Source organism: Equus przewalskii, chromosome 8, assembly GCF_037783145.1.
Source record: "Equus przewalskii isolate Varuska chromosome 8, EquPr2, whole genome shotgun sequence".
Classification (NCBI taxonomy): Eukaryota; Metazoa; Chordata; class Mammalia; order Perissodactyla; family Equidae; genus Equus; species Equus przewalskii.
In genome coordinates this window covers 27,384,679-27,396,767 of record NC_091838.1, presented here as the reverse complement: position 1 = coordinate 27,396,767, position 12,089 = coordinate 27,384,679, and the positions used below count along the sequence as shown (strand labels likewise).

The following is a 12,089-nucleotide window of genomic DNA, read 5'->3' as shown; positions in this document are numbered from 1 at the left end:
ATTACAGATTTTATACTTGTGCACTCTGAGTGCATTTTCTAATTCAGACAAGTAGCTAGTTGTGTAAAACCCAAACATGAAGTTTTATACCACCCTCTGTGAGAGAGAAAAAAATCACAATACCAGCACTTTTATTTATGTTGACAATAAACTAATCATAACTTGAAGTGTCCAAATAACCTGAATAACTCAAGGGTCTAATATAACTGGAAGAAACACTTTTCCTTCACTTTTACAGAAATTGCATGTATTGATACTACTATCTGGCTTGTCAAAGTGGCAACTATTCAAGATCTAAAAGTCTCATTTATTTTCAACACATAGCCTAATTCTGACTACTTACAGTCAATGTAACTGTCCTGAGCCAAAATACAATGAATATGTAAGATAAATTTTAAAGATTTTCTAAGTATTAATGGCATTCTGAAACCTGGACAGAAGATTATTTTGGGGGGGGGGGGAGTTTCTCTTCCCCATCGATAGTTTAATCACTTTTCTATCAATTTTGATTTAACAGTAGTTCATGGGATTAATTTTTTAATGAGTTCTTAGAAAGATGTAATTGCTTCCAAAATCATAAACCACAAGATGATGTACTCAAACACTACACCGACATAACATCTTATGGAGGTATTTACAGAAAGGTGCAGATAAGAGCTCAGCTGCGAACACAAGTTAACATACAATGGACTTCAAAATAATAATTTGTTTGTACAGTATGGCAAGAAAAATATTCTGTATAAGAAGTCTAAAAATCCAGCTCTAATTTTAATCCACTTCTATAAATCATAAAAACAAAGGAAAATATGCATTTATTTCAGAAACTCTATATACCTGTGGAAAATGGAACACAAATAAATTCTATTCAAAATTAACCTTAATCCCAAATTGGGTACAACTAACAACTCACATATTTTAAATTTTGAAAATACTATGGAAATCTAAAACATTAGAGTCAACAGTAGTTTATGATCAGTAAACATTTCCTGTTAAATAACAAATTCAACTTAAAAGATGCAAACTGATGGGTTTCAGGATTTTAAAATCTTTTAATTTCAAAGGCGCAGAGTTAGTGCAGATGTATAGGATGGGCTTTAAAAATGGGTATATGTAAACCTTTCCATGGTGTTGGTGTATGTGCTTTTTTTCCCTTAAAGAAATGCCTACTGCTTACAGTGTAAAAGAATCTCCACCACTCTGTCTGCAGTTTTCAACCAGAAGTCCTCAATGTACCTTAAGCCAAATTGAATATTAGGTATTTTACAGTTTTTACAAAATGGCTGTAAAATCACATTATGGGCATACACAGCTCTTTGATCTCACTGCACAGAATTCATAATTGTTCAATAATGCTATACCATTACACCACACACCTTAAACTATTTCCATTTTTCCACAATTCCTTCCAAAATCAGCTTCCAAAGCAAAGCAATGTAACATGAAAAGTTCCTGGGAGAGCTTGTTACACAAAAGAACAGCTTGGATACAAACTAATCTACACAATATCCATCTTCTGTTGAGCTTGTTTATTCCTCCTTTCCCTCCATCACTCCTAAGGTGGGTGCACTTGAGTAATGGAAAGAGAAGGCTCTTCCATCACCACACCCTCCCAGCACCTCTGCTTTTGGTCCTCAGACAGTGGTTCTGTGTAGGTGATGAAAATCATAAGAAAAGAGAAGCTGTCCCTTTAAAATGCCCTGCTCTGTCCCATATCCCACGTGGAACCAACATCAGCAGCACTTTCCCATTAACTTCAACGTGATGCAAGAGGCACCATCCTTTTATATACATAAAACCAGAAAACCTCAGCCTAACATTCTTTACTGAGGATGAACAGGTGAAGCAAACGGGTCAGGAAGGGACAAACCAAGCAACTCCCCACCCCTCCCCAAAAGGTGCTCCAGTCTTGCTCTCCAGTCTCTCTGTACAACATCACCTCTCTATCCCTCCTCTGTAGAGTCCAGTTTAAAGAAAGGAGGGAGCCACTAACAAAACCTGAAGCATAAATGCGACGAAAATGCAATCTAAAGCCGGAAAGGTTTATTCTTCCAATCACACATATTAACTCTATTAAGAAAATGGCATCACTTTTTTTCCACCAAAAAAAAAAAAAGAAAAACCGCAAAGATCATTAAAAGAGAGTTATAAAATCGCAAATATAGTGTTTATCTTATCTCAGATCAGTCCACATTACCAATAAGTTTAGCAGTTTCTGCACTACCACCTCCCCCCTCCCTCCCCCTCCTTCTCTTGCATCGGATTTTCACGTTTTCTCATTGTCGGTTGAGTTATAAAAGGCTTTTGCCCTTCGAAAGTTTTAAAAAATAAATAAATATTAACTCCTTGGTCCCTGCAAAGTCAAAATGGACTTCAGGGGAAAGGCGGTTCATACTTTTACCTTTAGCGAGAAAAGGGGGAGCATCCCGGATTTTTAGGGATTTTTTGCGATTTTTTAAAAATTTTTATTTGGTTATATGCCTGAGTTCTCCCTCCATTTTGGTTGTTTATGATACTGACAACAAGCTGTCCCTGCTCTGTGCAGATCTCCTGCTTTCATTTAGCACCCCCTCCCCCTACCCCCCCTCGCAGCCACACATCCAGGGCTCACACCTCCCCGCAGACCCCGCACCCCGACCCCAACTCGCCCACCTGAGGAAAGGGCAAAAACAAATTCATTTCTCCAAAAAAGAAAAACCTCTTTTGAAAAAGGGGCAAAGTTACCCCAAGTCACTCAAAGTGCCCCCCAAATATTGCCGACTGCGGGTTTCCGCCAGGCCCTTTGGGAAGCGACCTTCCCCCGGGATGTTTTGGTGGAAAATGCGGAGACTTTACTCTCAAAACTGAATTTATATTAATTTTTCCCTTATTTTTCGGGTCTCTAATGTCTTCCGCTCTCGCTGCTGCCGCTGCCGCTGTCACAATATTCACAGCACCAGAGAGGAGGAGGAGGAGGAGGAGGAAAACTTTTCAAACTTTCCAGACCCTGAATAAAGGGGTTTTTTTTTTTCCCACCGACCTCACCTTCGGGTCTCCAGCCGCATCGCCCCCTGCCCTGTCAGAAGCGACTTCGGGAGTCCTCACAGCCCCGCTTAATTATTTTATTTTATTTTTTATTATTATTTTTCTCTCTGGGGTCCTGAGCAGGGGCTGTGAGTAGCACAAACTTTTCCTCCTCCTGCCGCCGCCGCTGCTCCTCTGCCCCCTCGGCTAGTCCCATAATTTAAATAACCCTGATATTTCTCCCGCTAAACGCCTCTCCGCCGCCCCGGACCCCGGGAGAACTCACCGCGGGGCTTTAACATCCTCCCTCCGGCCCGTCCGCCGCCTTTACACCGCCCGCGGAATTTCTAATAATTTTTTTCTCATATTTCGGGCTGGACGCGGCGGGCCTGGAAATTGTTTCCTTACGCCTCTTTCCAGCAGCCATTGTAGTGTATGCGCTGCCCCTGCAGCCCAACTTGCAGCTGCCGCCGCCGCCGCCGCCGCCGCCGCCGACGTCGCGCCCACCGCCGCCTCCCCCGGCCTCCTCGGCCGCCGCCCCCGCCTCCCGCCGGCCCGCCCCCGGTCCCCGCCCGCCACTGCGCCCGCCCTCCGCGCGCGCTCCTCCCCAGGACCGGCCACTAGGAGCGGCCGCCGCCAGGGACGGGCCCGTCGATTGGTCCGCGGCGCCGCCCGTCAAGCCAAAGTGTTAAGAGGCGGGCCGCGGCGCGAGGGGCGCGGCGGGGCGGGGGAGAGGGCGGGGCCGCGCGCGCCGCTCCGCCCACTCCTCCCTCCTCGGCCCTCCTCCGGCCAGCTAGGGGCGGGGCGAGACCCGCCCGCCGCCGCCGCGCAAGGCCTTAGCTCGGCTGTCAGTCTGGCGCCGGCGCTCGCCGATTGGGCCGGCGGCCGCCGGGGAGCGGGGGCAGCACGTTGGGATGCGCGCTACTTAAGGTCCAGCTGCGTGAGCCATTGACGTGTTTGGAGCTGGAGACGGCCTGGGCGCTGGAGAAGCGGCAGCCCGAGGTGAGTGGTCCCCCTCCCTTCCGTCCGCGGCGGCTGCAGGGATGCGGGAAGAGAAGGGCGCAGCCAGGCCGCCGCGGGGCCCGTATCCACCACTTCGGCATGGAGTCGTTTCCAGCAGGCCTTGCCTCCGCGCGGGCCCCTTCCCGTCGCTCCTCCTCCCCGCGACAAGGGTTTATTCGGGCCGGGGGCGTGGAAGGTGACCCCTGCCTGGGCACCCCTAGCTCTTCCTTCCCCTCCTTCCAGGCCCTTGAAGCCTACCTACCTACTCCTACGCCTAGTGTCCTGCATTTCCCTCGGCTCCGACCCTTTTGGCGCCGTAGAAGGTCAAAGCAAGGTGTGTTCACCTGTGCCCGCCGTCCACCGTTAAACGGACAGGCAGCATCGCGGCGGGCAGCTAGGCCTCAGACTCGCGTCTCCAGTTTCTCTATTCGACTTCCCTGCCCCCCTCCATTGTGCCACCCTGACTTCCTGACCCTGCCTCTCTGCCCCGCCTCTCTGCACCCAGCAGTGGGTTAAGAGCTTTAGGTTCTCGCTTGACGAGTTTGAGCTTCCCGATAGTTGCATCTGCGTTTTATGAGAGCCCCAGACCCTGCCTCGGCTCTGAGCAGCGTGTGGGATGGACGTGTTCAGTAACGTTCCCTTCCCCCTTCCCTTTCAAAGCTGCTTGGAGAGTGAGGACGTGAACAGCTGGATGGGAAATAAAGAAATACTTTTTTAAGCAGTTTGCCCTTTGAAGAAGATTATCGAGTTACTTCTCAAATGTGCTGTGCTTTTGCACGCACTCCCTCAATTCTTTGGTTTCTTCGTGGCCATCCTCTGCAAGTAGAGCTTTGTAATATTTGTTTAGTACCTTCGGAAAGTAAGTAGATAAGGCCTCTCTAGCGGAACACTCGATCTTGCCCTTCAGCCCCGCTTCTCACTGCAAATTGACATTTCCTCTTCATTTCCAGCTAACACTTGAGGATTCATGCAAAGAAGGTGACATTCGGAAGTCCAAACTTAGATTGACTTGTTTTTAGAATCCGAAAGGGAAAGGAAATGAGATGTGAATAAACTCATGCAGCAAATCTGATTCGGCTATATGTGATGTTCCCCAGGTGTTATTTTTAAAGAACTCCTGACTAACGATGATAATAAAATGCAGAGTAGAATACTTTCGTGTAAGGCACGCAACCTGAGTTTTGTCTGTGTCTGATCATTGTTGAGATTATATCCAAGGAATATGAACAGCTAAGTAGGATTCTGTGTTCTCATATCGCAGGACAGATGTAAAAGAGAGGGCTGTGAGTGTACTGAGTACCATCATCTCTTAGGAAGAAGTCAAGCTTGCGAAAGAATTGTGTTCAGCAGAGGAAGAAGCTTTTAGATATAATTAAACAGCATCTTGAATTTCCTTTTTGTTAAGATGTTTCTCTTAGCTAGGTATATTCATGTATTCAATAAAAATCATAAAATAAAAAGGTTACTTAGTGAGTACTGAAAGTTAAAGGACCCCAGAATGCCTAAACTTTTTTCTGTCCTTCTTTGCAAAGGTCGATCTCCTTTAGCTTCGACGTCCTGATTTTTCCCATAATAGAAGAAACTGAACTAGGTGACTCTTGATTGAGAATACCTCCACTTTTCAAGAGCTTGTAGGTTTGATTGTTTTTCCTGAATGTACTTTATTTCTCCTAACGTGACTGGTACTTTTTTCGGTGGTCCCATCTTGGGCAAGGAAAGTAGAAACCATTTCATACAAAAGTTATGACCTATGTCTAGTTATACTGATTGATGCTGTTTTTTATTCAGTGGCATTTTGTAGGTCATACTACGTTATTTGCTGGCTTCTCCTTCAATCTTTAGGTGGAAGATGATTAAGCTAGAGCAGGCTTCAGGGGTACAAGTTAAATCAACTCCTTAAACTTAGTGTAGAGCACTTAAAAGTATTTGTGGGTGGCTTATCAATTGTACACCAATATAGTGAAACAAAAAAAAATCACTTATAATTTTTGTTATAAGTGAAATAATTAACCGTTGGTTGACTTGGTTTTTTTAAATTTTCTCTTTTAGTTCCTTTCTATGACATATGTTTGAAGATAATAGGGATAGTGATGTCAGTTAAATTCCGTTAGAAAAAGCAATTGTCCTGGGATATAGTTGACATACCTGTTGTATGAGTATATGGCTTGACTTGGAATCACTGATTGGCTCCTGGGGAACTGTGATCATCTTTAATCAATAAAGATTTCTGCAGAGCTATATCTGTAAGGCTTGAGTTGGACTATTAATGAACCACAGTAGCATTCCCTGACTTCCTTCAACCCAGGGAATTATTAATTAAATAGAGCTTGCCGTTGGAAGTAAAGTTTCAAATTTTTTTTTTTAACTTTTCAAAATGTCAACTAAGCAAAACTTTGTTTTTTGGTTTATTGGTCACCCCAGGGCTGGCCAAAGAGTAGGCATTTCAGGTCTTTTAGTTAACAAATGTTTCTGCTAAAGTTAAGTTGTACTAAATTATTCCACGCTTTTATTTTGTATGCCGATCAGTGTATAATAAGTAGGTAACGTTAGAGTGCATGCTGTCAAATGTACTTTACCTTTAAAACTAAGAATTGTTTGACTTTTAGAAATAATAAACTAAAACTGAATTATAGCTGAATTACCTTTCTTTCTGGACATTATAATAGAATTTCAGTAGATGCATTTAAGTATGGCCTTCGTGCTGAGGCACCCTGGCAATGCAAAGGAAAAACACATCCAAGTCTTTATTCTCAAAGTACAGAGAATGCGTGAAATTCCTCACTAGATAATGATTAAGCCAAAATTAATTTTTCAAGTACTTATGGGGCTAATGAGATTTATTGATTTATTTTCTGTCATCCACTGTATAACTGTTTTCCCCAACATCTACCTGTAGTAAGAAGACTACTAGGATGCCCATGGTCACACGGAGGCTGAGAGATCCTGACATAAATCCTTGCTTGTCGGTAAGGTGGTTTGCTTTTAATTTTCATGAGTGTTAAGTTGGAAAAACAGGCTACTTCTGATTTTGTGGGCAACTGTTTCTGCAGTTCTTGAATAAAGTTATTTTTGTACAAAAAATATTCCTGGCCAGCATATCCTTATTTCACTAGAGCATTTTTAGATATTCATAATTTAGCTAACAAAGGTTCACCTCTTTTAAATGTCCTTTATTAGTATAACCTGCAAGCATTTCGTTGTCACTGTAATACCAGACAGGAATATGTAACACTGAGGAAAATCTTTATTCCAAACATGGAAAGTTGGGAAGTATGATATTTTTAAACTGTCACTGAAATTTATGTTCTAACAGCAAAATTGCATCATGTCTTTGAGACAACCTGGCTGAGAATAAGGGACTCGTAATAGACTTAGCCTATTTAATGCCTAAAGGTGTTCACAAATATAAACAAAATATTTTGTTGTAATAGTAAACTCTTATTGGCGTTTATTTGATATGACTAGCAATACTCACCTATGCCTTTGTCATCCTTGAATAGTGCAGTCATCAGACTGGTGCTATGAAAATTATATTCCCAGATCCTATATACTTCATCCAGATTTACGCATTCATTAGGTATTTGGCCTAGGAGTTTAGCTTTGTTTTGCATATTAGATCCATTTCAACAGCTTTATTGTCTCTTTAGATAAATTGTGTTTGTTAGATCTATGAAGCAAAGTACTACCCCTTCAGTTACAGCTTTCCTTTAGATGACCTCTCAGAATCATCCCTTTCATCTGGAAGTTTGTTATCCAATGTACTTCCAAGTTTGTTATCCAATGTACTTCCAGTTCAGACAGCTTAAATTTAATTTTCAAATGGCAGCTACCCTCCTTTAAACTCATAACCTTGTGTTGCTCACTTTGGTTTTGAAGTGATATTAATGTTATCTATTAAAATGGCTTACATAATAGTGTATTTACTTGCATAATGGAGTAAATGATAGCCTAAAATGCATTGAGATGAATGGTGTTAATTTAAGTTGCCTTGATGTAGACCGGTTATTAGTGAGTTACTGAGGATCTTGAAACCAGCTTAACATCAAACACTGCAGTCACAGTGCGAACTTGGGAGTGCTGGAGTGCTGCACTGTGAGTTAGGAGATGGGTTCCTGCTCTCACTGAGCAGCAGTGATTTTGAGCACAGTGTGCCTTGCATCACTTCTTTGTTAAATGATTACTGGGATAAATGATCTCAGTCAGCGTTCAGCTCAAGTTCCTGTGATCGGATATTCAGAAAACTGACCCAGACTGAAAAGGAAGATGTCTGCTCTGAGCAGAATGAATGCTGGGATAGTTGGAAAGATAATTCAGTTTTTGTTCATTAAAATGAACAAAAAGGAATTGTCATATTGTCTCTTCTGGGGGAAAACAGCTTCAGAAGTTTGTTCGTTTTTTTTTTAGATCCCATTCCACCTCTTAAATGATGCCTATCTTACATATTTAAGGAATCTGATGCTTCTACCAGATGTATGGATGAAAATAACTATGACAGGGAAAGCTGTTCCACTTACTTCTTGAAGTACAAAAACTGCCGGAAATTCTGGGTAAGCCTAGCTTGGTTAGCTTTGTGTTAAAAATCGTCTCTTAGGCTTGAAACTGAAGCCTGAAATTAGTCAGTACCCCCAATCCTTCGTTTGTGATGGCTGTAGGAAACTTCACTTTTGACCTTTTCCTCTGTGTGCCCTAACGGGTCCTTGAGAGCTCTTGTTAGCTGCCTCATCCTACTCCAGGATATAAGAGTGCAGTTCTGGAGCCAGCCCCGAGTGCCTAGTAGTTAAAGTTCGGCAGCCCAGGTTCTGTTCCTAGTGCAGAAACCACACCACTTGTCTGTCAGTAGCCACAGTGGCAGCTCACAGAGAAGAACTGGAAGTACTTACAATTAGAATGTACAACTGTACACTGGGGCTTTCGGGAGAAAAAACAGAAGAGGAAGATTGTCAACACATGTTAGCTCAGAGTGAATCTTTCCCAGCAAAAAATCCCCACAAAACTTAAACATTTAAAAAAAAAAAAAAAGTGCCGTTCTAACAGCTGGCTCTTCCTGGGTGTGTAAGTATCTGCAGCCCTAAAACAATAACCCTGTTATCATTTTAGCTTTCCTAGACATGAACAGAGTGGATAACTTGCTGTGTCGTAACACATATTAAGCTTCCATTTCTTCCTCCTCCTCCCCTGCCACCACCCATGGTAGTTAAAATGGCCCCATTTTTCTTGAGACATTGTTTTGTAATTTTTGTTTATCTGAGCACTGGATCCAGCCACTTCCACTCCCTCTGCTAAATTAACTGTTGGTTTCGTTTAGCAGTTACTCAGTAGCTTTTCTTGGTGGACTGTACTTTTGTGCTCTTGTAGTTAAACGGTATATCCCCATCCCAGTTACTGTTAACATATTCCTATGGGGATAATCACTGCTATTTAATTATTAATAGTTTGAAAACATTATCTAGAGTCCTAGAATTAGTTTTTTGGTTTTTTTTAAACTTGGTTTTTAGAATTTCCTTATTGAGGAAGCAATATCAAATTACTGGCAAATGATTAGAATTTAATACATGACTGATTTTTGTTTCTTCTTTGTTTATGCCTACACACAGAACTCTATCATGATCCAGAGAAGACAGAATGGAGTGAAGCCATCTATGCCTACAGCAGCAGAAAGAGATGAAATCTTGGGAGCAATGGGAAAGATGCCATATTGAATGTTTGCATTAAAATTGTTTAACTTAGAAGCAGATGAATATTTTTTTTTTATTGAGGTTGTGTTAGTTTACAACAATGTGAAATTTCAGTTATACATTATTATTTGTCAGTCATCTTCACCCTTTGTGCCCACTCCCTATCCCCCTTCCCCCTGGTAACCACTAATCTGTTCTCTTTGTCCCTGGATTTGTTTATCTTCCACATATGAGTAGAATCATACAGAGTTTGTCTTTCTCTGCAGATGAACATTTTTTTTTTTCTTTTAAGGATTGGCACCTGGGCTAACAACTGTTGCCAATCTTTTTTTTTTTTTTTTCTGCTTTATTTCCCAAACCCCCCTGATACATAGTTGTATATCTTAGTTGCAGGTCCTTCTAGTTGTGGGATGTGGGACGCCGCCTCAACGTGGCCTGACGGTGCCATGTCCGCACCTGGGATCCGAACCCTGGGCTGCCACAGCGGAGCACACGAACTTAACTACTCGGCCATGGAGCCGGCCCCGCAGATGAACATTTTTAATAAACGATTACTGTAATCTTCTAAGACCTTACAGGCCTTACCCAGACAGATCTAAAATTCTACAGGGGGAGACGAAATTAAGTTATCCCTGTGTCCTTTGTGTTTGTTCTCAGTGCCAAATGTTGATATGCCACTGCTGGCAGTGCTGTGTCACTGAGTTTATGTTACTTATGAAGGTAGAGGAATGTTAGGAAAGGCCACATGAGGAGTTCAGCTGGGTCTTGAAAGAAAGGTAAGATGTGAACAAGTAAAGACTGACTGGGGGTGAAAGGAAGGCTGTGTTTCCAAGGAAGAGAAATGATGTGGGCAACAACATGGTGGAAGGAAAGCTTGAGCCAGATTTGGAGAGTAGTCTCTAGACCTTCCACCTAGACTTTAAGGTGGGTGGAGGTGTGGAAGAAGAGAAGAGAAGACTGGCAAGGTAAGTTGAGGGTAGATGTGTAGGGGGTCTCACATCCCGGGCTCATTACTAAGATCTCTGTCCTTATTTCACTCACTCATCCTCGTTTAAGTAGGTTAGTCCATTCACTAGGTGGGGAAGCAGGGATGTGGGAAGTTTGTCTTAAGTAAATGGCGTGCAAAAGAACTGGTTTTCTTTGAGGAAAGGCTTAGTTAAAGGATTCTGTGACTAAAATCCATAAATTTTGGATAACCTGAAGGCATAGTTTTAGTTCTTGAACCATGGTAATGGAAAAAAAAAAAGATGCTTCTCTTAGAAGTAGGATTTCTATTTGTGGGATGATATGGGCAGGGGAGGGTATGGTGGTTCATCAGGTGGACTCGACACTGGGATGAAACTTGAGCTCAATTTTATCATACAAGAAAGAATATTCAGCGTGATGACTGGAGATTGTGTGGCAGCTGTTATACCCACCACTTTTTTAAATCCAGTTTGTTTGTGGAGTAGTTTTACAAAAGACATTACTTAATAAGATGTCGTGTGTACTAGAAAATCAATGAAAACAAATAGTTTGTGTTCCTTTTCTTCATCTGGTCCTGGATCAAGAGTATTATTTTAATGGCTGCTGACAACAGACTATCCATCTCATTGGTCTTAGTCCAAAACCCAGGTCAGACATGTTTAAGCCATATGACCTTGATTGTTAAATGTGGTTCTAGAGGCCAGCCCGGTAGTGTAGTGGTTAAGTTCATGTGCTCCACTTTGGTGGCCCAGGGTTCAAGGGTTCAGATCCCAGGCACAGATCTACACACTGCTCATCAAACCATGCTGTGGTAGCATCCCACATACAGCGTGGAGGAAGATTGGCACAGATGTTAGCTCAGCAACAATCTTCCTCAAGCAAAAAGAGGAAGATTGGCAACAGATAGTAGCTCAGGGCCAATCTTCCTCGCCTAAAAAAAAACCCCAACAACAAAAGTGATTCTATTTCAATGAAAGATGGATTGTTTCAGAAATTCTTTGACTTGTATTGATTGCTCTAAAAATGGTGCATTAAAATAGGACCTGACAAGAAATTAATATGTACTTGTATGAAAAGTGCTTGGGCAGTTTTAAGGATGCTTACTTAAAAGTTTGGAATTTTATTGTCACCTCTTTAAATGTACATACCAGTATCAACATTCATCTGGTAACTGTCCTGGCCTAGCTTTTTTTTTTTAAATAGTAACTTTATTGAGGTGCAATGGATATGCCATATAAATCATCTATTTAAAGTGTACAATACAGTGGGTTTTAGTATATTGACAGTCGTACATCCATCACCACAGTTGATTTTAGAACACACTCATGGTCCCAGAAAGAAGCCTTGTTTCCATTAGCACATTCTCCATTTCCCCCTAACACCATCCTTCCTCCCCACCTCCCCAGCACTTAGGCAACTGCCAATCTACTTTCTGCCTCTAGAATT

The 12,089-nt window shown here is 42.3% G+C and overlaps 2 protein-coding genes across 10 annotated transcripts in view; one reads left to right on the top strand and one right to left on the bottom strand.

Moving 5' to 3' along the window:
• The window catches only part of PLAG1 (PLAG1 zinc finger), a 49,499-nt gene extending 45,966 nt beyond the window's left edge, over positions 1 to 3,533 (bottom strand). For 3 of the 4 annotated variants that reach the window (XM_070630590.1, XM_070630592.1, XM_070630594.1), the window contains exon 1: positions 3,287 to 3,529. The gene's annotated coding sequence lies outside the window, so the exon portion shown is untranslated. Of the gene's footprint in view, positions 1 to 3,286 lie in introns of all 4 variants that reach the window. The other variant, XM_070630591.1, reaches the window with a different exon arrangement.
• A 263-nt stretch (positions 3,534 to 3,796) lies between these two features.
• CHCHD7 (coiled-coil-helix-coiled-coil-helix domain containing 7) lies at positions 3,797 to 9,731 on the top strand. Of its 6 annotated transcripts, none has more exons than XM_008522556.2 (5): positions 3,884 to 4,002; positions 5,535 to 5,633; positions 6,899 to 6,968; positions 8,451 to 8,549; positions 9,597 to 9,731. In XM_008522556.2, exons 3-5 carry the CDS (start codon positions 6,915 to 6,917, stop codon positions 9,699 to 9,701), a joined length of 258 nt encoding a protein of 85 aa, XP_008520778.1. In that variant the 5' UTR covers positions 3,884 to 4,002; positions 5,535 to 5,633; positions 6,899 to 6,914; the 3' UTR covers positions 9,702 to 9,731. The 6 variants fall into 6 exon arrangements, with proteins under 6 accessions (XP_008520777.1, XP_008520779.1, XP_008520778.1 ...); XM_070630560.1 differs by having other exon boundaries at positions 3,886 to 4,002; positions 8,407 to 8,549; XM_008522555.2 differs by lacking the exon at positions 5,535 to 5,633 and having other exon boundaries at positions 3,797 to 4,002.
• Positions 9,732 to 12,089: the final 2,358 nt, after the last annotated feature.

Excerpts from the sequence above, each read along its gene's own strand:
- CHCHD7 (XM_008522555.2), top strand. The coding sequence starts at position 6,915 with ATGCCCATGGTCACACGGAGGCTGAGAGATCCTGACATAAATCCTTGC. Across the intron at positions 6,969-8,450 it reads ACATAAATCCTTGCTTGTCG|GAATCTGATGCTTCTACCAG; the intron begins GTAAGGTGGTTT and ends TACATATTTAAG. Across the intron at positions 8,550-9,596 it reads AAAACTGCCGGAAATTCTGG|AACTCTATCATGATCCAGAG; the intron begins GTAAGCCTAGCT and ends GCCTACACACAG.